The sequence below is a fragment of the Aptenodytes patagonicus genome, chromosome 2 (genome assembly GCF_965638725.1).
Source record: "Aptenodytes patagonicus chromosome 2, bAptPat1.pri.cur, whole genome shotgun sequence".
NCBI classification, from domain to species: Eukaryota; Metazoa; Chordata; class Aves; order Sphenisciformes; family Spheniscidae; genus Aptenodytes; species Aptenodytes patagonicus.
In genome coordinates, this window is record NC_134950.1 from 26,411,445 (window position 1) to 26,439,426 (window position 27,982).

General features: G+C 39.7%; 1 protein-coding gene across 1 annotated transcript; it reads right to left on the bottom strand.

Annotated features, from left to right (window-relative positions):
• Nucleotides 1–210: 210 nt before the first annotated feature.
• On the bottom strand, nt 211–27,982 carry INTS8 (integrator complex subunit 8). The gene is made up of 27 exons (XM_076329392.1): nt 27,785–27,982; nt 26,060–26,234; nt 22,391–22,531; nt 21,886–21,957; nt 20,671–20,722; nt 19,471–19,653; nt 18,848–18,955; nt 17,387–17,542; nt 16,798–16,898; nt 15,211–15,352; nt 13,952–14,022; nt 13,640–13,815; nt 12,611–12,744; nt 11,875–11,985; nt 10,978–11,179; nt 10,307–10,428; nt 9,061–9,245; nt 7,547–7,580; nt 6,791–6,847; nt 6,646–6,707; nt 5,434–5,552; nt 3,488–3,591; nt 1,791–1,841; nt 998–1,071; nt 851–915; nt 700–743; nt 211–423 (listed from the first exon to the last, which is right to left on the bottom strand). The coding sequence occupies exons 1-27, from the start codon at nt 27,912–27,914 to the stop codon at nt 307–309; spliced, it is 2,988 nt and encodes a 995-aa protein (XP_076185507.1). The 5' UTR covers nt 27,915–27,982; the 3' UTR covers nt 211–306.

The window sequence follows — 27,982 nt, forward strand, 5'->3', positions numbered from 1 at the left end:
GCAGTCCAGGAAGCTGCACTAGAGCATCAAGTGCCACCTGCATCCACATTAAACTCACATTAACTTAGCAAACTTGAATTTACATCTCCTTCAAACAAGTCCTTGTGGAACTAGCTGAAGTTGCTTCCAGCCTTCTGTACAGTTTGTAAAAATAAGGGGTTTATTATAAGATTTCATCTATTTCTAAAAAGAAAGATACTAGACTGTAAATGTTGTATAAAAATTTAAATGAATTTAAAAATAATAAAGTCTTGAAAGATTTTTTTTCCACTTCCACACATTTTATAATAGTCTTCCAGCATTAGCCTAGAAGTAAAGTTTTGCCATTGCTTGAAGAAACTTCTTTTTTCTTCTCTGTGCAGCAAGCTGTAGGACTTCCTCAGGATTACTGGCATTCAGCTCTGTCTGGCCAATGGCTTTTATCTGGAAACAAAAGAGGAGGAGACATCACTAGCAACAGTCATGCTAGTAAAGCTGTTTCATTACAAGGCATTTTCAGCACTAGCCCAACAGGTGATTTATTTCTGTAACATGCTGTGCCAGCCCACCCCTAAACGCTCCAAGTACAACTTCACATCAGCATCCAGATGCTATTAAGAATTACACAACAAAATTAAAACTGGAAGTGGCAATTCTTTTCGGGGAGGGAAAGGCACCCCAAAGAAATCCCATACCCCCAAGCCCCCTGTGTTCACTTACTGCTATCTGCCGCTTGTCTGTCTCGCCTCTTTTGTGGTGGAGATCTGGGAGTGAGTCAAGGAAAGTCACTTGGGTAGGAAACAGGCTTTTTCCAGCCACAAACACCCAGTATGAGCTTTCTCTAGCAGTATTCATTCTAGGGAAAGGATACATGTCAAATACTCCAGAATTGTGACATCCCAGATGTATTCGTAATAAGAATCCATGGCATCATGACTGAAAGACAATACAAGGTTAGATTACCCAACACATTCACATATCGTGTATACGTATTTATAAACTTCATTGTAACACTTACCTGTTTTGTTCCTGCAGTGCCTTAAATGCAGTTTTATAGTCTACTTCTCTGAGGAACTGGCATAAAATAGCTACCTGTAAGGAAAGACTCACAGGTGACTTTCACAGCCTTAATTCCCCACAAACTAGTCTTCCACAAAATACCTCAGTAATCCCACCCCATTCCTAGACCTAACCAAGTGCCAGTTTCCACAGCAAGCAAGTTCTGAGCACCTGAACTTCAAGAACATACACAACTCATTCTGAAATATCAACAACAGTAGTAGCTAAAAAGGAAGAAAAAGGGGTTTTACTCAAGTCTGAAGGGACTGACCCAGCTTCCGGGTTTCTAAACGCATTTAATAGCTCTGGAATCAGAGCCTAATGTCAGCCTTGTTACTTCCTGGAGAAGGAACAATCCCACTGAACAACAACATCCACAGGCAGTTACCATGAACAACAAGGCCAGGTTCCCAATACCACCCCACGGATACCATACTCATTCTCAACTCTACAAAAAAACCCCCACAAACAAAACACACACCCCTCTATCCTAAGAGAAAAATGGGACAGAAAAAACACAGACTTTCTGCTTTTTACAACATTTCTAAGTATGTGTTTATTTACTTGTTAATTTGGGTCATTTTAGTGTCCTAGAAGCAACAGTAACAACAACAACAACATCTATTTTATTGCAGACTGCATTTACAAGGAAAGTTGGATTCAGTTTTGCTTTTTAGAAAGTTCTCCCCCTCTTTTAACATCAAAATACTTATAAACCAATGTTTTACCAAATGCCGTGTTTCAACTCTTACCTGGGTGTGACAGTTGAGTAAAGAACAACACTTGATCATTCTTTTTATCACCTACAGAACAGTTAAAAAACAAAACACAAGTTTTGAAATGCTAGTATTGGAACACAAACCAAATTTTTTTTTTTTTTAAATACAAGGGACCAGCTAAATAACTATGTACATTCTTCTACCCACCCCCCAACAATTCCTGGGGTTTGGTACATCCACTGATCAACTGAGCTTTCATCACTTCGGAGACTTCACAGGAGCATGATGCGTGCTACAGAACAAAGCACTGCGTTCCCGCTAAGAGAGCCGGGCCGTGGTCTGTTAAAGCGCTTCACCTTTATCCCCTGCCGCTCACAGAGAAGGCCTGACCTGGGTGGGAACAGCACAGTGAGTGGGCTCACGGACAAAAGCTCTCACATCAAGGCAAAACACGTGCTGGCGAGCAGCAGTGCTGCTGTGTGACAGCACGGTGGTCCCAGCCAGGACGCCTGCACCGCTGTAGCCTGGCACGAGGCACAGCTTAGATTGGGCTGTGAACATTCGGGATCTCAGACAGTGTCCGAAGCTCTCACTTGCCGTATGAACAGGAACATGAAAGGAGCAGTGATCGGACCGGGTATAAAAATAACCTCCTTCTCTGGGTCTGGACAGTCACGACAAGCCTATCACCTACCAAAATGCAGTCTACAAGTAACACAGTGGTGTCCTAATGAAGACGACAAATGCCTGGATAAAGGTTAAAGCAGCTGCCAGATTTCACCAGAACATGCTGTGGCTGGGACTGAAGATTCCCCCCAACACATCCGGTTATTAAGGGGTTCTCACTCATGGCCCACTTGCAAGTGACAAGCCACTTGTTACACCAACTTGCAGAGTACACAGGTACACACTATGTACAGTGCCATACCTCCGGCACGCTCTGACAGTGGTAAGTTACAATCCTACCCATCTCTGGACAACCTTGCACAGCGCTGCAATGCAGCTCTGCTCACTGTCTGGAAAAAGATACCAGTGTGGGCATCTGAAAAGGAGCCAACATTGTCTGGATCTCACTGCTAACATGATCCATACTCCCACCCCTCACCTGTGTTAGCTAGAGCAGACAATATTTTAGAAGTGTTTAGATGATACGCTTATGTTCATCTGCGCCATGGGTGGAAGCAAGCAGGCTCCATCCATGCAATACCAGCACCAGAAGCGCAGTGGAGCTGGATGTTTCCACTGGCTGGAGGCTCAGGCCCAGTGCTGCAGCACAGCCAGTGAGGAAGAGGAAGTGCTGCTGCGCTCTCCTGAGCTGGTCTGCCTGCCCGGCACTGCACAACACGGTGCAGCCCCACAGGGACGAGCTGGGGGATCGCCACACCACACGGTGATGTGCGTGCTCTTGGCTTTTCCATTTGCTCACTGCTGCACCGGAGCCCAGTACCAGTGCTTCCCCAGCTGGCAACTCTGCACGTTCAGTCTCTACAAACTAACAGAAAAGCCGCCTGTGCTCCAGCAAAGGAGAAGCTTCACATTTTCTATGGCCTTCAAGCAACAAGCAAAGAAAAATGGATCTATGAGGATTCATATCCCTAAACGCATCAGTATAAAATCTTACAGACTACAGGAACATGAACATGTCTAGCAGTTTTGTCTCTACAGAGAATTAGGATGCTGACTGAATCCAAAGAGGTATTTTTGTATATCTAAATGCCATTTTAACTCACCTGGTCTGTGTACACATCTGGTGGTACCATCTTATTAAAGAAGTCTGAGCATACAGCTCCTGCCTGTAGATAATAGTGAAGGGCTGCTGAATACTGATTTGTTGCTGCAGTGGAAAAAAGCAAAATAAGGCCTTAAAAGCAAACAATTATTTCTAAGACTCTGATCAATTGTGTATAGAATTACTCAGACATGTATCTCACAGCTGAATTCTACTGGGAAAGTGACTTGCATATCATTGTTTAAAAAGCACAGACACACAGGAGGTGGTAAGACAGCGACAGACAGAAAACTACACAATTGGGAAAACTAGCAACACAGGCAAAGTTCTGCCTTCTGAGAACTACTTTTTACTTTTCAGGTATTTGATCACCCTTAGAGTGGAAAAGAAGTTTGCCTTCACTGAACTTAGCACGCAGGCCGTAGTGAAGAAGTTTAGTTAGTACAAGTTAGAGGGGGCCAGCTGCCACCACCACACCCATCTCATGGTTCAGCACTAGTTTTACTCTCAGTAAGTTCTTACTGAACTGACGTGAAGGCAGCCTTCAGGGGCTCTGTGGTGAGAGCAGTCTGCTTGTCCACGCAGCTTCTGAAATACAGACCTGACACATGCCAGGAGTGCTCCAACCATTGCTCTTTCAGGTAGCAGCTTCTGAGGCTTCCTACACAAACATCCTCCTTCTGGGATGTTGTTCCACCTTGTACGAGCAGTAAATACTGCCAGTTTATAACCTTGAATCAGTATCCAATATTTAAGGTGACAGCCCTCAACACAAGACTAAGACCCCTCCCCTCACCCCAAGGGTTATAAAGCATCTTCTAGACAAATTTGTCTCCTTTGGAAGCAACAGGCTAGGGTTTCTGCACTACATCTTACTGCACACCACAGACATCCTTCCAGTCCAAAAAGAGAGATTTGGAAACGTGCACCTTGCCTCCTGCAATAGCCCAAAGCACCAGCAAGTAGATGGCAGAGGCACAGCACACATCTTGTTTTATTGCCAGAAAAGAACAATCTGGCTTAAATGCTAAATTTCACCAGACTGCTCTCCACAGATAATTTCAGTGGAAGAAATGCCCAACTACCTTTGAGGACAGCTATGGCCATGTCCTTCTCTAGCACATACACCAGGTAGTACTGTACTTGTCTGGCTATCTTCTGAAAGTTCATTCTTCATCACCTACCTCTCTCCACTCTACTCACACTGTAAAGTAAGCCCCAGGAACTGACTCTAGATTGGGGAATAATTTAACAAAGCATAGTATCACATAGGCTGGACAAGATTTTCCCAGGCAACCGCTGCCCTGCTGCAGGCTGGGTGCCATGTCATGGTGTCCAGAACCTGAAACACTACGTCCCAATTCTGTTGGCTGCTCCCAGCTGAGGAGCAAGGGTAAGTACTGGAAAAGTGGCAGGTGAGGACAGAACGACAGGAAAGAGCTTCCCATCACAACCAATACCAGGATCAGGAGTTCATGCTTCCTCATTTACAAATCCTAGATACTTCCCTATATAAAATACAGATCCTCTCTACCCTGCTCGTCTTCTGCTCCAGTGAAGCTGATCTCCACATTTAAGAGCAAGCACTGCTCACACAGCTTTCCATTCACTTAATAAAAGACTCAAATGTTAGGGGGTTGCGTAATTATACCACTCAAGGACCAACTGCACCCACTAAAAACGTGAAGTTAACAAAGACACTCACAGTAAAGTTTCCCTTGCCCTAAAAGCACGTTCGCATGACCCATCGAAAGCTCAGTCTCCCTGTGAGCTTAGACAACCTCCCAGACAAATTCACCTACACTATTGCACCTGAAGATTTTAAACTCATATATCACTTAAGCTTCTTTTCGTAAGAGGAAACACAAGGAGGGTTATGTCAGGCAAATCTCAGAGAAGCAAGGGACCCCTACACACATGCTAACAATAGACATTGGTTTCACTTACCAAAATAAATATCTGCCTGAATAATCAACCAGAAGTGGTTGTTCGCGTTGATAGTCAATGCATAGCTGACTAGCTCTTTTACTGTAACAGCCACAGCTTCAAAGTCCACTGACTGAAGACTAAAGGAAAAAAAGGAAGAAAAATAATTCCTAAATTATTGTTTTGGTTTTTTAAACAGTAATCTGATTTTACACCTAGTCTAGCCCAAAGCACCTTGCATTAAATGTCAAGCAAAAATAACTCCAGGAAAGACTTAGTGTTAACTCAGACTACCGTTGAATTGTTTCAATACAGTAAATCTGAGAACAAATACACCCTTCACAGAGTCAGACAAAAAGTCCGAAGTTTATCTGTGGCTGGCACCATAAAAGGGTTCTGTGCAAGAATATAAGTTCTCAGTTTCAAGAAGTTTAAAGACAACACCCGAAACCACTACAAATTTATCACAGTATCTGCATAAGTGGCCACAGACAGCAGTCTCTAGAACCTTGTGGAACTAGCTTGGAGAGGAAGGCTGGGAATGGTTTGGCACATTGCTTGGGCAGCCTTTCCCAAAGCTCGTGTGGAATCTCCATTTCTAAAACTTGTTTTTTCTCACCGTACTGCTAAATTCTGGTAACCTTGAAAACGACTGTCTTCTGATTAGCCTTATAACATACACTGAAGTCTACATCAGTAACAATGAGACTATTCAATCAGACCAATTAAAGACAGGTTAGCCACACTAAGCATTACACACTCTCCCTCACAAAAGTCACCTCTCCCAGGGCATACCTGGAATCTAAAACAGTGAGGTTCTAGCCCCACAGAGCCTCTAAACTTCATTGGAGAAATACAGTCCAATCCAGCCAGAACCAGTCAATACATACCATATGCCACTTAGTATTTTGGCAATTATTCAAACACACGTCAAAAATATTAGATATTTTGTATTAAAATATTATATAGTTCACATAGCTGCACATAGCTCAGTAAAATACACAGCTAAAACCTCTCTAGTTTCTTGTATCCACATCTCCATCAGGACCATCAACTTAGGAGCAAAAACCTCCATGCAATCAGACCAATCTGCCTGCAAACAGAATGGGGGTCAGTGATGCCCTTACATGGCAGAAATCACACTGACACACAGTAACTAATACACAGTAACTGGAACCCAACCAACTATGTAAACATGTATTTTGAAAATTGTATTTTTAATTATCATCTTACTTGGGGATGGATGAGGGCCAGATGGAAATGTGCTCTGCTGCAATATCATTCACAATATCTTCCTAAGAGAAGAAAGATAGTAAGAGACATTACAAAGAGAAATGTTTCAAGAAAACCAAGTAAGATATTTATGATATATACTAACCCGAACATTATGAAGCTTGACAAAGAGGGACAATATTGTGGTTAAAACCAATGGTTCCTGTAAGGAAAAAAAATAGCATTCCCATGAACTAACAAAACTCAGCTTTAAAGCTTAGGGAAGAAAGTGGTGTAAGAAGTTCTGACACCATTATAATTTCCTATTGAAACAGGGCAATATTTTGTTAAGAATCCTGCAACATAGGAATACCGCAAGAAAGTTTCTGTAGGAAGTCTTTAATTACTTCAGGTTTTCCTGAATAACTGCTTGGATTAAAACCTTACTTAGGTTTTAGACATCTTTATCTTGTTTCTGTGGCTACTGCCTAGCCTTAAACTTAAGCTAGGTATACGACAACTTTCTATGCATTTACAAACCCACAAGGTATAAAACAATTTCCCTTCTTACTTCTGCTGCTTAGTAACGATGCAAGTAGCAGCTTCCTTCTCCCTCCAAAAGGAATGCTTTGCTTCGTGATAGCTGGAATAAAATGAACTTCATGATAGCTGGAATAAAATATACTCCTAATGTTAACAGATCTCCACTGTCAGAATTCAGGATTTTTTTTTAATTTTTTTTTTTTTAACAAGGTATTCCACACTGCTGTATGGCAGGTATAGCAAATTCAGAAGTTCTTCAGCCATATAAAACACCTGTACAGCTATCAGATTTTCTGAATTTAACTGGAAAGTGCAGAGAAATAATACACCAAAAGAAAGTTCTCGTTGCAAACACATTCTCAAGACCACTATAACTTACCCGAAGCTTTTTGATGAAGGACAGCAATTCACTCCTAAATTAGGGATGCAAATATCCATGTAAGTAATCGTCCACAGCAAAGAATATATGCAAACCTAATACACTGGAAATGAGAGTCAGTAAAGCAAATTCTTCACCCACCAAAATACTCCTTCACCTCTAAGTTTACAAATGCAGGGTATATAAGTGAAAGTGCTCGAGCAGGTCATTCATTTTCAATACAGTCACTGGCAAGTTTTACTTTTACATTTAAAACAGGTTAAATAAGAGATATTTGTTATTCCATCAAGCTATAAAAGGCATGAAAAATCACTTTGTAGTAAGTCAACCATTGACTCTAAAGGGGAAAGCAATTGAACTGTACTGTAATTCTCCAAGCTAGGATTGCAACAATGACCTACAGGCTTATAGAAGAGGGTACGCTGTGATCATTTATAAAGTACATTGATTTCCTTGTCATGCCACATCAGAAATTGTCACTAGAAGACAATCAAGACAAGCACAGCCTGCTTGGAAAAGGTTTCACTGCTGTTTTTCCGTAACAGCAACAGGGTCACTGCCCTTTACTGTTTGAATCAGAGGGGTCAGAAAAGGTTCAGTATCCTAGAGTACACCTGTACTGCTTCCTTTTCCTCGCCGGAGTATACAACTGAAACCTAGAGCAAGCACATACCCTCTTCCACCCATCCCACAGCAGCATAAGCAAAAGCAGCTGGCCTTTAGGCACATATTAACCTGCTTAGCTCAAGAAAGGCAAAGAAACAGTCCATAGTTTGACAGGGGCACCTTTTCCACGTTTTTAACATGGAAGACTGTTCAATATAATCATACATTCCAGAATTTACCGTAATAGGCAACTTATAATAAGGCTTGGACTTAAGAACAGGCTGAAAACACTTACTGAGTGGACAAATCAGAGTCCTGAATCAATCAAACAGTTAAAGCTAAGGCTGGCAGAGGTTAGGTAACCGACAGTGAAATTACTCTAGTCAACAATATTTTCTTCCTTTCCCTCTCCCAAGGGGCTCAGCTGAACTAGAATTTCATTTCAAGAGTGACTAACATCTAGCTTTAGATTCAGAAAACCTAAAGCTAAGTGTAGACACCTAGGCTGTGAGCTAGGTATTTAATACAGTTATAAAAGCAGTTAACTGATACAGTCAATGGAGCAATTCTATTCGATGTAAAGCAGACACCTCCAGTCGGTCAGCTAAACTGCCCTCTAGATGCCCTTGACTTCATTGGAAGATGTACACTGATTATAATGGGAGCACAGGCATATATGCTTTGGTGTCTGAATGTTGACCTGAATCCCACACACTCCTTTTCTCTCTCTGAAAAGGAAAGTCAACACATCACTGCTAATACCCAACATCGCCAGTGAACAGATCGTTCACTTGGTAGAGATCTTTAGCTGCTCCCACCACTCTGATAGTGGAATCCAGATAATTTTTGAAGGGAACACGGGGTCAAATATACAATTCAAACTTTAAAAGTAATTTAAGAAAACACACCTGTACATAATGCCCAGTGTAGACTCCCTGTGTTTTATCAAACTCACTCTGCCATCATTCCCCCGTTTGTGCTGGTTGGATACACTGCAGATTTGTACAACAACTTCCCAAAGGTCTTTAGCTGTCCGTCTACTTTCTTTGGGACCTGGAAGTTCTTTGCATGTAGCAGCCAGCAACTGTCCCAGCTACGCAATGCAAGAGAAAAAAAAATACAACTACAGCTTCTCTGAATATTGACTACAGCAAAGTAACTACTGGCATTTAAAATGGCTAAGCACGTGATTTTAAGTTACAAACTACAAAACAATGTGACTAAACTTTGCAGCAGAGGACACTGATGAGGGGAACCTGGAAGACAGGAATTAAACAGAGGATTTTTCCCTTTATTAGTTTCCTTAGGGTATATTTCATTACTACAGGCTCCGGAAAACAAGCTTTACACCCTACTTAAATATTTTGCATAAAAGCTAAAAACCATAAGATACAGTTTTACAAAGACTGGCTCCCTAGAACTCCCTTAACTTTCATAAAATAATTAATCTGAACTGAAACTGGCACCCTCTGCTATACGGAAAAAGCTGAACCTCAAAATGGAAATTAGGAAATACCACAGGTAAGCAGAGCAGGCCAAAAATGAATCTGTCCTGTAATATGATCTGCATTCAGTTTCATTGCCTGACTTTGAAGTAGAAACATTGCTGTAAAACCATTTTGAAAGTAAAGTTTCAAAAAACGCAGTGCTTGAATGTCTCCAGAAATTCCACACTGGTGTTGGGTTCAAAAATGGAACCATTACAGCACATTTAGAAAAAGTGTCTTAGGAACAGAAAAATCAACCAGACATGAAGCCCGAGATCTGTACACTTCTCATACCTCCTACATGAACTAGGCGGAGTTCCAGCTGAGAGGAGAGTCCTTTATGGGAGTGCTACAGGGTTTCAATCAGCTTATGGATCATAACCACACATGCCTGATGCTTATGGAACCAACCTCAGTTGGCAGCCAACAAGGGCTAAGATGCAGTTTGTTTCATCTGTTCTTGCAGCACAACCTCCATGTCTTTTGTCAATCTTCAAATACACTTACTGCTTAGCCCTACTGCCTTCTATACCAGACTTAATTTATTATAGTCACAAAACCGGACACTCTTGAGACAGAAGGGTACATGATTTTAAAAGTACAAAAGACTTTAACAGGAGAAAGTCAATTATAGACTGACGAGGCTTTGAGACTGAGCACTCATTACCTTCACGTAAGGATTAGTTTGAACCAGAGGTAATGGAACTTGCATGGTCAAATACTCGTTCTCACGCCAGTTTAACAGGAAGGCAACACATTCTTCAGCTATAACTTGTCGAAGAGGTATATCTGGAAGAAAAGGGGTTCTTTGCTTAACTTTTTTTTTTTGAGAAAACACAGCATTATACAAAAACAAGCAAAACACATTCCCTCTAGGTACGCATGTTCCGTATCTATCACGGAAAAACACGATACTCAGCCCTACAAGAGACTTCACCTCTGAAAATTAGGAGCAACAACAGCTTCCTCCAACCACAACAGTACTATGTTACTCCCTCCCTCAGTGTGAAACCACGTGGACTACTTTAACAACTAGCAAAACTTTTCAGGTAAAAATGCAGACATGTTTATCCTGTTCGAGTCCTTTAAGTGGCACTAAACAGAAACTGTCAGTATTTAGCAATACGTAGGCATCATGATGTTGCCGTTCTCATTTCCAGCTTCCAAAAACTAACCAAGCTTCTAAAGACTCACTAAAACCAGTGTCAAACTTCACTATTGTTTTTCCAGTTATACACCTAAATGGTAGATCTACAATACAAAGTTGTTCTTTTTTTTTCCCCTTTCTCTCAAGCTTTGTGCTTTATTGCATCCCAGGGAAGACAGCAATGTACTTACCAGGTACTCTCATTTCCAAATATCCTCGGACTCTGCTTATAAGATCAGAAGGAGGACGTTCTCCAGAAACACCAGCTCCAGCTTCGTGAGTGTAAATGTCCAAAAGTAGCATTTCATTCAGCATGACTTGACGGAGTTTTGGAGAAAACTCTGTCACAAGCTCCAAGCAAGCAGCAAAAAGCTGTTTTGCATGGACAAAATCCTGAAATAGAGAGGATCCTGCAATTAATGCTTCTTAATGGATTAACGAGGAAAAAGACTAAGAGTTAAAGTGCTGTTCAGCTCTATCCTGGTTGAACCAGCCTCGGCATCCATTATCATTAGCATTGCTCAAGCATCTCACAATTACTATTTACATTTTTGAGTCCTTTGGACTTGCTATTAAGCTTAACAGTTCCAACAGTTCCAGCTTTTTCAAACAAAACAAGAAGTTTAAGCAAAAACATACCAGAAGTAACTACTGGCACATTAGGTACAGTTTGTTTTTACCTTGTAGTTTAGCAGACTACAGTATTGTCAACTACAAGGCAAATGGAACAGCATTCCAATAAATTCCTTATGTAAAACAGTTAGCCAAAAGAACAGCACTTCATATCAGTAAGTCCAATCACCGCTGGCTTTAGATGCAACATGATTTAGTACATCATAATCAAAACTTCGTATGAATGAAATTATCTCCAGGCCCAACTCACCGGAAAGCCATTATCCTCTCTCTACTGATGGAACTTTGTGAGACAGAAATATTTAACCATTATATGACACAGAACTTGTTACTACATCTCCCTCAGCTCCCAATTTTTCAATTCTTTTTCTCAAAAAGGGCTTTCTGTATTTTTAGTGTTGTTAAAATTCAGCTGTTCAAACTAACTCACCAGTAACTTGAGATGGCTTGCTCACCTTAATTGCACAGCAGTGTAATCCCTTCGCCATAAGGATGTAGACCAAATCCCTAGTCAGATTGTCTTTGATTCCTAAAATAACATTGCCGTAAACATTTGGTACTTCCCACTGGGAGAGAAATACATAGGACATTTGTACAGAAACAGGTTTTAGAATTCACATCACTGCTTAAAACATTAAAAACAAAACTCAAATATTGAAAGTGATTGACATCTAAATGCCAACTCTAATTTTTACATCTAATCAGAAGTAGCGTATTGCTCATATAGAAGTACAATAAAAATGGCTATCTACCCTACTTTGTTCATACTCTGAATATGCAATAATTGGGAGGGGAAAAAAAAACAAAAAAGACAAGAAATCCTTACTTAAAAAAAAACTCTTCTCTCCTGCTCCCAGCTTTTAATGGTAGGAATTTAAACTAAAATATTGCTAACTAGTCAGAATACTGAAAGCGAAAACTACAGAAATTTGTTTTCTCACAAGGAAAGCTAGTGATACAGCCAGTAATTCCTTAAAACAAAGGTTATACATTTTGTTGTAATACTTTTCATAGAGTATGTGAGTTTAGATATGTATCATCATTCTTATTAAACCACCATTATGCAGAGAGAGGGGAAAATAAAAATAAATCACATTTTGTCATAGATCCTCAATGTTTACTGTTCATTGCAGTATGATACCTAACCAGTCCTTGAATTACACTCTCTCATGACCACATCAAATAAATTACCTTATTCGAAACTGTCCAGAATTGGCGTTCTGAAGTCATACCATGCAACTCAATTAAGATCTGGCGAATCCTCCAGGGATCTACTGACAATATGAGCTGATGTTCAAGCTGGCCAATATTGACACTTGCTGAAGCTAGAAGAAAAGCAATCAGGTCTCCAGTGCGTTCCTTCTTAATGTAGAAGTGTAAGCGCACTTCTTTAGTACATAACATTTTAAACATAACACAGTAAGAACAGCAGAAACATCAATGCTTTTGTAGGCCCCGTACATCCTTTCATGCCCTTCCACAAACACCTTGTGCTAACTTCCTAGCTCCCCTGACCTAAAGGGCTGCTTGCAATGCCCCCTTTTCTCACACCAGCAGCTCTGAGTATTCCCTTACCCTTGCTACAGCGAAGCAAGAGGTTCAAGATCTGCACCAAAAAAAAAAGTGTTCCTATACTGCCTTAGTGAAAATATGCATTTTCACAACTGGCTTAAGTCAATGCAAGGCTATATTAGAGCTGAAAAGATAAGTTCTTTCCAGCTCAAGTCACCATCTGGCACCTCTTATGTTAGCTTTGACTTGTGCAGCTGCACAGCCAGCCAGCTACATCTGGGAAATGAACTGGACGAAAAGATCTGGGTTTCACTTTGGTAGGTTTAAAACTTCATCCAGATGGCACTCCTGGTCCAGCTCACCACACAGTCACATAAGCATTAGTGCTGGTGTAAGTCCAGAGGCAGGGTGCCCTTTCCGGGAACAGCTGTCACAGCCAGATTTGGTTCAAACCAACTGCCACACCTCTCTTCCACTTGGTCAGCTAGGACACATTCATTTGAGCATACCTATTATACTCAGTTGAGATACAAGCAAAATACAAGCAAATAACAGCCACCTTCAAACAAGCAGGACATTCACCAACTAAAAATGGGAAGTATTCTCTCTAAAAAACTTTTTTTGAGAACAGACCTGCACATAGTAACCTCAAGCATGGGAACAGGTGACTGCCTGCATATAAGTTAATGGAAGTGCTGTGAAAATTACCTGGGATATCATAAAAAGAAGTCACAGGTTTTGTGCACAGGTTGATTCGAGGAGATCTCTTCCGCATTTGATCAATGAGCAGCTTCCGTTCGTCATCTTTCAGCAGTTTTATGAACAACTCATGAGATGAAATCATGAAGACAAGCTGAAGATCTTCCAAACCCAAACACAAGTTTCTAAACAAATATAAAAGTTACTACATGAGCAGAAAGAAGCTGCTTATTTTTCCAATTATAAGTTCAAAACATTTATTGTGCTGTATTACATTGCTTACAAAGTGTAAATTCATGTTATCTTAATATGGGTACATACTTAAGAAATGCTGCCATTTTTCTCTTCAACGCTTCAGAAGCATTTTCCAAGTTTATCGATCTTGAACAAACCTGGGAAAGCAAGCAGTAAGTAATTAAGCAGCCCCTTAGAACGCCTAAAATATTTAGTTACATACAGTGTTACTGCCCAGTTTTCTGACTCACAATTAGTATCAGGCAGTAACCCTCTCTCTCAAGGGAGGCAACAAAGTTATCTGATAAACACTGTAGCAATCACAGATAGATCAGAGTTTCAACCTGTCTGAAACAGCTTGTTTTGTGTACAACTGTTATCTTCCCTCAGACACAATTCACATTCCTTTTTCCTATTCCTCTGATATTTAGGTGTGCTGACACTGAGCACCACAGTATCAGTTAGCCTCACAAGACATTAAGTACATAACAAAGCCCTTTTACAAGAGTTTAAAAATGAACCAACATTTTTAAGTGCAAAAACATAAGACTTACTAGGACTTAGTGGTTTTTTTTTAAACTGTTAAACAGTAGTTGAAAGATAACTAGTTAGTTGAATTTAATTGCCAGCTTGCAAGAAATAAACATTTCTCAGAAAAAAAAGTCCTAATATGAGCAGTTGATGGAACAGCTTTTATTTGCTCTGAGGTACAGAGTCAATTTTTGTCAGTCAATTTTTGCCACGTGCTTGAAAGACAAGCAAAAGACAAGGCTCAAATTAAGCAAAGAAGATACAAAAATAACAGTAAAGCAACAAAAGGAGTAAGTTTAGTTTGAGCAATAATAGTTTCCTAAGAAGCTTCACTGAGGGCAACAGTTTAAATCTCACACATACAGTAACTCAGGATCATTTCATGACATGGTAACTTTTACAACAAAGCTGGTAAAGGAAAGTGGTCCTCTTCAATAAATACTTCTTTTTCTAGTATCTCTCTCTGTCTTGGAGAACTTGTTTCTTTGTTCCTTGAAAACAAACATTCAACAATATCTCTATATAATTTAATAATGTCAGGAATCGCAGCAATTTCAAATCCAAGCTGAAGCAACAGGTCAATATTGTTCCTCCCCAATAGATGGAAACAGAGCTATGAAGATGCGAGACTGATCACATGAAGTATATTTGTACTAACTGCAAAGAAGTTGAATAAAGTTTGAGAAGTTACCTTACAAAGTATTTTTCTCTGCTTCCGAAATTTGAGCATTACTTGCAACAATAATACAGTTATATGGCGAAAGAGATACCTCACTAAATACCATTTCCTCTTCTAATTTCAGATAATTTCTTACCTCAAGGAGGAAGTCTATTTTCTCTTTGCTGGGTTTCAGGAACAGCTGACAAAATTGAATATCAATTGTTCGCCCCTGCAATACATCACAGACTGTGTTGCACACGCAGACTTTGAAACAAACTTCATCCAGAGCATCATTCCTGCATGAACACAAAACCAAAGATCACAGAACTTCTCTGACAAACACAGAGTTGGTATCACAGCAAAGCTCCAGGTGCCAGATCCCGAGACAGGTTTAGAGCACATGCCTCTGTCCAAGACTGCACTCTGAAAAACTTTACTCAGGATCTACTGAAGTTTACCCAGGACCTCACTTTTTTTTTTTTTTTTGTTAAGAAAATTCCCTCCCTGCCCACAGCTCTGTTTCACACGCAGACTTCATTATTGCTTCAGCCTGAGCAGCACTGGAACTCCAACTAGGGTTGTGTCAGTATGACTGACACAAAGGTGCACTGCTTCTTGGCAAGTATGCCCTGAGCATGGCTGACAGACCAAAAGACTTCAGGAGTATTTATACATCTCAGAATACACAATCACTGGACAAAAATAAAAACAAATAACCAGAACCTATGACTTCCTTCTCTTAACCCTTCTCTGTGTGCCTTAACTAGATTGCAAAGTCATGCTCCTCCATCTGTCTCCTCTCCATCCTTCTCTGTCTAGTGCTCATCACTGAAGGCGCTCCGTATCAGCCATATCAGAGATGAAAACACCCCTACACAGTGCTAAGCTACAGCCTCCAAGATCCTCTTCTAAGAGATGTTTGACTCCTCTCTGGCTGAAGTGAAAGCTGAATTCAGTAACTACTAAGCTCTTACACAAGAGGCTGTCACCATCCATACTTTTTCCTCACACATATGTTTGTAAAACTGAGCCTCTCTCACTTCTTCAACTGAAATACTTGAGGCACCTTCCCTTCAGAGAAGAATTATCATCATGGTTATATGGAGATGCTTTCCATATAACCCTGATTCAAGTGCCTAAGCTCCACAGAAGGTTGAATTTTGGATGTGGCCAATGCACTGCCAGTATTTCTCAGTTGAGAGCCATCCACAAGCTACCCTCGTAATATGCCTAATTCTCTCTGCTTATTATAAATTTTTTCTTTTTATAAGTGTACCATACTAATCCTTCAGCCCTGGGCTAGTTCAGCAGTGCACAAGGCTCCTAATCACAGATAACTACACTGCCAGTGTTCCCAATGAAGCACACATCTCTTACAATAATACTGCTTAGTATGGTTTGCCTGACCAGCTTTGACTTCAAGTTTCAGAAGACCTCTAAAGAGGCATTAACTCAGTTATAAGTTTTATATATATACACACACGATCAATTATGACTTTTACCACTTTACTGATTTTTTATTTATGTAAATGTCAATACTCATTAAATTTTTCCCATACATGGCCACAGTGAGATACATCACAACATAGCTCCTTAGTTGGAAGATGTAGTTTAGACTATTGCTAACAGAAATAAAGGCTGAAGTTTCCTGAATGTAAGTTGTATACTTCCCACGAAAAACATAGAACTCATGAAAATTGCTTTTCATCATCACTGAACAGATCATTATTTTGTGTCTCACCCCTGCTGAGCTTTTTGGAAGAGTTCTCTCAGCACTGATTGCCTGAACTGAACAGGTAGACTGAGGGTTAGATTATCTTCAAGGAATATCTTCACTAAGTCCTGTAACACAAACACAGTTGGAATAGTCAATGGATAATGCAAAAGATACAGATAAAGTAGGTTTTTTTATCTGGTAAAAGCGATCAAACTAACAGAAGCAGCCTGCACCCATATGTAATACTAAAATTCATTAAACAACCATAAAGGGACCAAACAACAAGAAGTTCTCTAACATCAGAGAATCAAAGGAAAAAACCAAACTTGCACATCTCAGCAGCAATGTTCCCTGAAACCCAAAGAATTAGATTCTACCTGAAAATTCCATACATCAACTAGTAGAAATTACTTAGTTGTATGGAATCCAAGATATTTTAATCTAATATGTACCAGATTATGTTATATTCCTATATACGTGTGTTCTAAAACAGTATGTTAATGGTTAACTGGAACACTTAAATTTATTAAAATCCCTATCAATTCAGGTGGAATCATCCACATGGAATGATTAAAAAACCTCAAATATATGTGGGTTTATTTAAGCACCCTACCTGATAGTTGCCAGATTTCATACAGCTATGGATTTGACTGTAAGGAGTTGCCTGTTGAGATGCATCATCAGAAGATGAGGTAAGAACTCCGCAAGCTTGACAGTACCCAGCTAACCGTTCTTCATCAATGGTAAAATGAAGTGATGATGAACCATTCTGAAAAGTAAGAGTCAATCAAATCTTAATGGCCAAAATATTATGAAATATAAGCTTAATTCGGAAACACAAACAGACACTCACAATTTACCCAAGTAACAGCAAAAAACAGAACAATGTGTGTGTACAGGCTTTTTTTTTTTAATAGCATACTTTTATATGTGCTCTTTACAGCTTAGACCATGTTTTGTCTATTTAAATAAAAATCTGAGTTTTGCAGTTTTGGGAATATAAATACGAAGCAAAATAAAAAAGGAAGCATACCTTAGTTGTAAATTAAAACAATGTGTTTTTGAAAAGGGCAGAACATAAATGATCTGATTTCCAAGGGAAACTTAGATTAAAAAAAGAACAGGAAGTGCTGGTTACCTTCCTCAAAAACACATCACCACAATCAAAATACCACAATGGACACAGAATGTACTGTTCAGTTGAGTTATATTAGCACTGGAGATGTTATTTTTGCATTTCTTGCATCAATACAATTTGTGTAAGAGAATATTCATTACAAAACGTAAAACAAAGCAGCAATATATGGCAGCTGATTAATATAATTTCAAACAAGGCACAATGTGAAAAAACAAAAATTGTTGTCAAAATCCCATATCGTGGTTTAACCTCAGTCGGCAACTGAGCACCACACAGCCACTCACTCACTCACTCCCCTCCCGTCCCCCCCGGTGGGAGGGGGGACAGAATTGGAAGAGTAGAAGTAAGAAAGACTCATGGGTTGAGATAAAAACAGTTTAATAATTGAAATAAAATAATAATAAAAACAATAATAATAATGTAATAATAATAGTAATATACAAAGCAAGTGATTGCATAGTGCAATTGCTCACCACCTGCTGACCAATGCCCAGCCAGTCCCCGAGCAGCGGCCCCCCCCGGCCAGCTTTCCCCCAGTTTATGTACTGAGCATGACGTCACATGGTACGGAATGTCCCTTTGGTCAGTTTGGGTCAGCTGTCCTGGCTGTGCCCCCTCCCAGCTTCTTGTGCACCTCCAGCCTTCTCAGTCTGAAGCTGAAAGTCCTTGACTAGTGTAAGCACTACTTAGTAACAACTAAAACATGGGTGTGTTATCAACATTGTTCTCACCCTAAATCCAAAACACAGCACTGTACCAGCTACTAGGAAGGAAATTAACTCTATCCCTGCCGAAACCACGACATCCCATGAAGTTTCTTTAAATCCACGTGTACCACTTACAGTTATTAAATTGCTAAAGAAGGAAGCAATAATTTAGACAAGTTTTTTTTTTTTAAGAAGAGTTGAACATACATGCTAATAAAACACTCATTACCTTTGCAATCAACTCCTTTGTTTTGAAAAACTTTTCTTTAGCATTTTCATGAACAGCTGCATTTGTAGATCCTTGTTGAAAATAGATTGCACCCAAATCATAGCAAACCTGCAAATAGTATATATTAGTGTTTTATATCAATATTATATATAAAATCTCAGAAATTTATATAACATTTTAAGTGAAGATTAAGTATTTCAGCTCAAACCTCACACGTACTTTAAACTATTCCTAGTTTTATCTAATGTTCTGACATACACCACATACCTTTCCCCACGTACTTCAATTGTTTCCTCTTTAACTGTGATCTCAGTATGAGTAATTCTGCACAAGCATTACAAAATTACAGGATGATTTCCATGTAATCATCAAGAACAATGCAATAAGCTGTCCTTGCCATATAATGGTTTAGTCCAGACAGGGAGTAGGGGGAAGCAGCAATATTTACAGTGTTGAAAAAAGTTCCAATAATGTAAAAATGAAGTCAATAATATCTCATTGCATTAAAAAAACACAGGAAATATTAGCAGAAAAACACTGCAATTTGTCTCGAAAATATTACGTAACACTTTGTCTAAAGAGATAGATATAAATTGAAAGCTTTAGTATAGAACGTAAGGTACCTGGCACTGTATTTCCTCTGCACTGATTTTCAGTCCAGCTGTGGAACTCTCTGTTTCTCCATTCACCATACCAGGCTCCATGGCTAATAAATCCAGAGTTCTTATAGTGTGGACATAAAGATCTTTGTTTAATTTAAGTGCTCCTTCTAGGACCAGGATGGAATCAGCAGCCTGCTCTTTCAACTGTAATAGTTCAAACGCATTGAAAAAATTAACCTCTTGGGTTTGAGTTTAGCTCTGGGTTTAAATTAACACTAGAAATGTAACAGTACAGTAAAAGGATAGTAAAAAAAAAGTCCTTATACACCTGTGTCATTGTTATGTAGAATCTGCTCCTGTATTTCTTGTACAGTAAGAAATTTGTGACTTCTACTTCAGTTTCAGGTACTCAGAGAAAGAGGATCAAACCATTACTTCCACTTGAAACAAAACATTTCTCTCTGTTTCACCTACACCTTTTTGTCCATTTTTGGAGCATTAAGTTATGCAACAGTCAGATTGTAAATTTTAAGTTATCATTTCACAGCTGAAACAAAACCAGCTTCTATGTGAACAGCAAGATTTCTTCAAAAATTTTGATGAATTGGTAAAACAGTTAAACATCGTTCACGCTCACCTATTTGAAAAAGTATGAAAAAGTAAAAAATTGTAGAAAATGTGTAATACAAATTCTTTAACTGATTCCAAGTAGTACAAGAGTAGGAAAATGAGCTAGGCTGCTTATGGAAGTAGAGGGTTTGTTCTTCCTTGTTCTTGCCTCTCTCAAAGGGAAACACTTCAGGCACAACTAGCATTCTGTTGAAAGCTACATACAGAAAACACTCAGCTACTAAATCCTTTTAAAAAAAGAAAACGTTTTAAGTGTTGAATTTTGCTGCCATATGATTTTGCAACTCAAGCATGGTATTGTCTTAATTACTAATCACACACTGATTTTGTAGAGGCTTGCTCAATTCATATAGCTCCAAGGATGGGCTGATGAAAGAATACTTCAATCACACAAAACAAATTCCATCCTACATGCAGTGCAGAGACAACACTGTCCAAAATGCACACAGTGGAACTGTAGCAAATACTAAAAGTGACAAATATAATATAAATGTACTGAATCCAACAAAACTGTGATGCAATTGTTTATTTCTTGTCCATTCATATTTACGTGTAAATTCAAGCAAAAATAAGAGGGGAAAAAAGTCTCACCACTTTCAAAATATTTTCAGTTAGTTCCTTTTCTTGCTGCATCTGGTTCATCCTGGAAAATACAGAGAAGAGGTCAACATCACAATTATAAAGCAAACCTGCATGTTACTTTACTTAATGTTCTAGACCACAACAATGAATTCATAATAAGTTCTGCTTAATTACATTTTAAACATCATTATGCAGGACCACTGACTGTTCTTATCTATCTATATATGAAATACAGAATTATATAACAAAAAGGTAGTTTTGGATGAGAATGTGGTTCAATAAAATGGAAGTTACAAAGTTTCCGTTGCTTTTTTCCTTCAAAAATCAGATTGTTAATATTAGCAAAACTATCATGAAGAAATCAGCTTCCACAGCCTCAAGTCTCTTGAAGCTTCACTATTTAATTCTTCTAGAACATCCGTCAGGGGTAAAAGTGTGTTAATGTGTTTATGTAAAAGTTACAAGTATTTTAAAATTATTTCCCCATACAGAATTTTTTGATTCAGGATCAGACTCTGATACACATATGGCAATACAAGATTTATAGTAAAATGAGTAGTAGTAGTGGTATTTTTAATCAACATACTTAACAGACTGACTCTCTCAAACAAGTATGGCCTAATGCTAGAGTATAAAATTAACATAAAACAATGAAAAGTACCTCTGAGATATTCCCAACTTTATCAGAGAAATTTATAACATAAAAGTCCATTCCAAGGACAGGTTGTAACTAAAGCCACACAACTTCTAGAATGCAAAATGAATACTGACTTTAAATTACAATTTATTGCCTAATGAGGCAAATGAAAATACTTCATTATTTCTCAGGTTATCATACATAATGTGGCAAATTGCTGTAATAGAACAACTGTATTAAGCAATATACTGTAAGTTAAAACAGGATGCAAGAAATGTACCATGTTTAAACCAGAGAATAAGCATTCTGCCTAGGCAAACTGCTATCTCCCTTTCTCTCATGATTTTTCATGCCTCTACGAAGTCAGAGATGACATACTAAGAGTGGAACGACAGACAAGTACATATATGCATCAAGCATGTCTGACAGGAAAATAATAATATACTTGAAATAAATGCAAGTCTTCCGTGCTATAACTAGCCATTTTAAGCAACAGTATGCTATTAACATGGTTTAATCCAATTAGAAATTAAATTTCTAATTACAAAATACAGGTATAATTCATTTGGACTTTGTGTGTAACTTACACATTTAATTGAGGTGGACCAGGTTTCACTTGCTTTACAGGAAAACTACTTTGAACAATGGTCCTTATGGCCCTACATAGGGAAGAAAATTAAGCGAAGAACGGTATTAGCCTCAGAAGTGTAATAAGCAGATTACATGCCTCTTAAAAATATCAGTTTATCATTTCAGATACATTATACCATTAGAATACATCCTCTACTCAAGAGCACATCTAGTATTTAAGAAGTGCTAAAATAATAATAAAATAATAAAAAGCTAAAAGGCAGCAAAATTCTTATCTTTATAAGGTGACAGTTCAAACCACTACCTTGATTATTTTTTTAGGTAACAAAACCAACTGTAGAATAGCTTTTCAGACTCGGCTCCTCACTATAACCTACCTACAGATCACAAAATTATTATTACTTTGAGACTCTTTCTCCTTCTATGTACAAATATATAGATAGAAGAAAACATTGTTTTGTTCTATCATGATTTTAAGACTATTGCCTTAAAGTAGTTTACCATCTGTTGTAGAGCAGTATTGCCATTGCAGTGGTTGGGGGTAAGCTGGACAGGTCTACATCCACATGTTTAGTTCCTGGGGGAACTTTGCTGATACACAGAAGTTCATTCAGTAGCATGTTCAATACAGGAACAGACAAGCTATTAAAAAAAAGAGAATCAGATACTTCATACAGTAATCCTACTCCTGTAATGTTTAAATAATATACACTACTATTCAGTACTATATTATTACTTAACATCCCATGGAAGTAAGGGTAGTATGTTTACTTAGCCTAATGAAATGCTCTGTATCAGATGGCATTCTAGATCAGGTATGTAAAGCAGTTACCAGTATTAGCAGCGTAAATTAAGCTGAAGTAGAAGGTTGCCCTGACAGCTGAACTACTATTATGCACCACTGCATTAGTCCACAGAGACACATCCCCAGAATAATCCAGTCACCTATAACAACAGGTCCCAACTAATAAGAAATTTGTTTCAAAGTATTCCCAGATCATACTTCCAGAAGGTAAACAACCACATTTCCAGTGCAAATGGCATTTCACTCACGTAAAGGGAACATTTCTCTATGCTATTACAGCTTATCTCCCTTTCTGCAGCATCCACTAGTAAACAGTGAAGTTAAGACTAGGAACTGGAATAGAACACTGTAGAGCACTGTAAACTGTATTGTGTAAAATATACATTAGCTGGGACAGAATCTTCCTTGATAAAATGAGCAGGCATGCAGGCTGGACTGCATCACTCCAAGCTTTTGAAGTATAATTTAACACAACTGAAACACTATTACTAATTTAGACATTACTTAAAATCAGAAGTTATCAGCTACTGCCAAAGTACCTTTGATCTTGTGAAAAAATTGCATTCTTTGCAACCAGCATTGAAAACAACCAGTGAAACTACACTTTTAGCAACTAAAGCCAGAATTCCTGTTTAACAAATTTTAGGTCTTGTGTAACATCAGACTCCAGGTCTGTTATCAAGCTATCATTTTCAACTAACAAACTCCGTTTTCACTATGTGAGGTCCAGGAATCTTGTTTTCATTGGCGAGAGTAGAACATCATTCAACTGTTTGTAACAGCAGAAGTTTTAGAAGAAAGCTGGGCTCAAGCTGTTATTTTATTCCTTTTTAACTACCGTGACTGAACCTTTGGGTATAATCAGTTAAAAAACAAAAGGATGTTTCTTAATTAAGAACAATCTTAGCCTTCACAAGCCAACAGAACAAGAACTCTAACTGCTATATAGAGATGCTAAATTAGTAGTTGAAATTACTTCAGGTTGGTTCTCAAAAAAAACCCACCACAGATAGGACAAAACAATCCTATCAAAACCCAGAATTAGCCCAATAGTGTCATACAGTAGGGCTGATTTTTGAATAGGGATTATACCTGCATTTTAAGAAGTAAAGGTACTAACTGACATAAAATACACCATGAATAAATGTCAGTATAAATTCCTCCTGCAAGAAGGGAAGCAACTATAAAGAAAAAAAAGCCCTCTTGTACACATTCACATACATCTGCTTTCAAAGCTAAAGCATATATAAAAAACCCTATTGTATACCAGATACTTTTGTCCATACAATATTTTCATAACTAACCACAATAAAGGTTTCTGTTCATTCTCTGCAGTTGTGCAGTATCTTGCAAAGGTACTTTGGCAAGCAGTAATCCCGCCTCACAACACTTCACTAAGGCAGATATATATGACATAGCTTAACAGATGACAAAATATTATTCAGGGGAGAAGGGGGGTGGGGGAGAAAAAAGAAAGAGAACTTCCTAGGTAAAAATCAAGAACATCTCATTCCAAGCCCTTTGACTGCTCATTATAACACGTTATAAAAAAAAAATCCACAGAAATATTGTAATACAAATGAGAAATACAAATAAAAGTATACAGGAAGAAACAAGCCCTACCAGTAACTTGAAGGAATATTAAAAAAAATTCTATATAACATCATAGACCATATGATTTTCAGATCAACTCAAGACAAATAAAAAAAAAAATCATGTTATATTGTCTTAAAGAAACTTTAACACACACAGAGTCAATGTAACTTTTATCTAGCAAAGAACTTTCTTCTTCCAAGGTGTCTGCAAGCTAAATGTTTTGTTTAATATCTTCATCAATGATCTCGACGAGAGGATTGAGTGCACCCTCAGTAAGTTTGTAGACGACACCAAGTTGGGCGGGAGTGTTGATCTGCTCGAGGGTAGGAAGGCTCTGCAGAGGGAACTGGACAGGCAGGATCGATGGGCCGAGGCCAACTGTATGAGATTCAACAAGGCCAAGCGCTGGGTCCTGCACTTCGGCCACAACAACCCCATGCAGCGCTACAGGCTTGGGGAAGAGTGGCTGGAAAGCTGCCTGGAGGAAAAGGACCTGGGGGTGTTGGTTGACAGCAGCCTGAACATGAGCCGGCAGTGTGCCCAAGTGGCCAAGAAGGCCAATGGCATCCTGGCCTGTATCAGAACTAGTGTGGCCAGCAGGAGTAGGGAAGTGACTGTGCCCCTGTACTCGGCACTGGTGAGGCCGCACCTCGAATACTGTGTTCAGTTTTGGGCCCCTCACTACAAGACAGACATTGAGGTGCAGGAGTGTGTTCAAAGAAGGGCAACAAAGCTGGTGAAGGGTCTAGAGCACAAGTCTTATGAGGGAACTGAGACTGTTTAGCCTGGAGAAAAGGAGGCTGAGGGGAGACCTCATCGCTCTCTACAACTACCTGAAAGGAGGTTGTAGCAAGGTGGGTGTTGGTCTCTTCTCCCAAGTAACAAGTGATAGGACAAGAGGAAATGGCCTCAAGTTGCGCCAGGGGAGGTTTAGATTGGATATGAGGAAAAATTTCTTCACCGAAAGGGTTGTCAAGCATTGGAACAGGCTGCCCAGGGAAGTGGTAGAGCCACCATCCCTGGAGGTATTTAAAAGACATGTAGATGTGGTGCTTGGGTTTAGTGGTGGATTTGGCAGTGTTAGGTTAACGGCTGGACTCGATGATCTTAGAGGCCTTTTCCAACCTAAACGATTCTATGATTCTACACAAGTTGCAACTGGGGCAAGTATTGCCCCACTAAGATTTTACACTGCTGAAGCGTAGCTCCCTAATGTGCTTAGCACTGCCAGAGTAAAGAAGTTCTCAACTGTTCTACCCCATCAGACCATTCAGCAGCTGAAATTATTTGCGTTAAAAAAATTCAAAGGAAAAATGCAAAGGTGGAGTTTGACTGTGGTTGAAACAGACAGTTCAGTGATCTAGTTAGCAGATATATGGAGTGCTTTACATCAACAAACTGGAGCAAGACCTCCAACTTCAAGCATGTCAGAATGGGGAAACTTAAGCTAGTTTTGTCACTGAAGAAAATGTAACCTAAAATTCATCTTTATGCAGTTCAGATGTGCGCATCTTAATGCCTAATACCCACTATTCTTCCTCTCTACATTATAAACAGTATTGATTTGCGCATAGACATTGCCTTTATCAAAACCCTTTTCTAACTCATAGATGAAACTGAACTTTATTTCAGTTGTCACACCCAAGACTCTTCTTAATGTAAGGAAGATACTGTCAGAAAAGGGAGCAAGACAGATTTCCATTTCTTAAAATAAAGATCTCAAGCCACTTCAGTTTAGTAATTTCAGCATGAAGATGTGCAGACTATACCTTTTCTCTAATACATCCAAATCCCACTTCAGATGAGCAGCAACTTTAAGAGCAAGAAGTTTTAAAATACGGTTTCTTTTGTTATCCGGTGGTGGCTGGACTTGGTTCTGTTCATTCACTGATGGTTTCGAAGCTTGTTCCAAGAACTGGACAATCAGCTGTACAGGTGGCGGATCTGCAAAAAACACAGCCACTCTTCAAATTTTTTCTAAGACCAGAAATTAATTTCTTGTTGCAGCTATGAACAGGGATCTTATCTCCTTGTCATTTATACAGCTTGCATTGTCACCTGGCAGATTCTAATCCCAAAAGGTACCTTGCTTATGCTGACTCAAATCAGACTATTAATGTATCTTGTTTAACCTTCAAGTTTACTTGACCGTGGTAACCACACTCTCATACTTTTATTTATTTTCACTATTTTGTATTAATTATGTTTCAGTACTTGCATCTACAGAAAATAAGTGTTGCCTATTGAAATCACAAGTAAGTTAGCTGTTGTAAAAATATACACCTACCTGTAATTCTCCTCAGTATTTTAAAATATATTTACAAGCAACTACTGGTACCTCTGAACACATTTAGAAGACACTTTCAGACTGCTTTTAAAAAAAAAAAAAGCAGCCCTCAAATCTCTCCCTTACAATAAGACAGTCTCTCCAGTACCTTTGAGCTGTTTTGAAAAACTGAAACCAAATCATAACTATAACACTCTCACTGAACTTCGTGAAACATAAAACTAGTATTAATCATTATTTTTAATTGCAAAATAGCAGTGTAAGATCCAAGCACAAAGATACAGCCTGACTATGCTTAAATTTACTTTTTGTAGAGGCAATAGTGTCCCAAGTTTTCCTGTTTTGTCCACCTGCTTGTAGAATTCAGTTACTGAAAAAGATGATTCCCACTTACAATCATCAAAAGATCAGCTACTTTTAAATATGGCCACTTTCTTAAATACATCAGACTAGCTTTCTATTAATTCCAGGTCTAAGCAGACAGAGCAATTTCAGCACTGAACCTTTAGGAGGACTCTAGTTCCTGATGCCAGCAAGACTTAATGGGAGAAGACCAGCTGCAAATTGTAATGATTTTTTACAAACAGCACTTCACATTGTAAAAATAAACAACTTGTAACATTTCCATAAACAAAATTCACATACGCGAAAGGAAAAGTGATCTACCACACAGGAAAGATGGAGAAGTGAAGTTATTAAATAGGAAAGTGAATGTAAAATGAGAAAAATACATTCTCGTTTGTGCTAACTACCGTGACTTCCACACCACCGGAGCCGCCAGTACCAGAGCGTACAAGCCGCCCGGCAGCAGACCCCCCTCCGCATCGCCACCCTTCCACCTCACAACCCCTCCGGCGGCCCCCCCGCGCCCAAGCCCGCCCTTTGGGCGGGGGCTTTTTGCCACCGCGCTACCAGCGCCGGGGTAGCAAAGCCGCCCGGCGCCTCCCTGGGGGGAAGCCAAAGGCGAGGGAGAGACACAGGAGGGCGGGCGGGAGGCGGCGCCGGTGCGCGGCCGGCAGCGCCAGCAGCAGGCCCCGGGAAGGCGGAGGCACCGGCCGAGCTTGCAGGCCGCAGCGGCGAGAGAAGGGGCCCGCAGGGAAACGAGCGAGCGTTTCTTCCCCGGCACCCGTGAGGAGCTGGGGAGCGACGCCAGGCCGCGCCCAAAGCCGAGGGAAGTTGGCCGCCAGCGGGGCCGCGCCACACGCACCGGGAGAGGGCTTCTGCAGGTGCTGCTCCAGCAGCGCCTCCTCCAGCAGGAACTCGAACCAGGAGGTCTGCGGCGGCGTGCAAGGCCGGCTGGAGGTGGCGGCTTCCCGGTCGGCCGCTTCCGCGCTCATCGCTGCCGCCTGCCCCGAAGGCACCCCCGCAAGCACCCGCGGCCGCGCAAGTCGCGTCCTCCCCAGAA

What these genes read in the sequence shown, in the direction of transcription:
- INTS8 (XM_076329392.1), bottom strand. Translation starts at nt 27,914, where the DNA reads ATGAGCGCGGAAGCGGCCGACCGGGAAGCCGCCACCTCCAGCCGGCCT. An exon ending in GGTCCACCTCAATTAAATGT is followed by an intron (nt 20,723 to 21,885) that starts GTAAGTTACACA and finishes TGTATTTTCCAG; the next exon opens with GATGAACCAGATGCAGCAAG. An exon ending in TACTCAACTGTCACACCCAG is followed by an intron (nt 1,072 to 1,790) that starts GTAAGAGTTGAA and finishes CTTTCCTTACAG; the next exon opens with GTAGCTATTTTATGCCAGTT.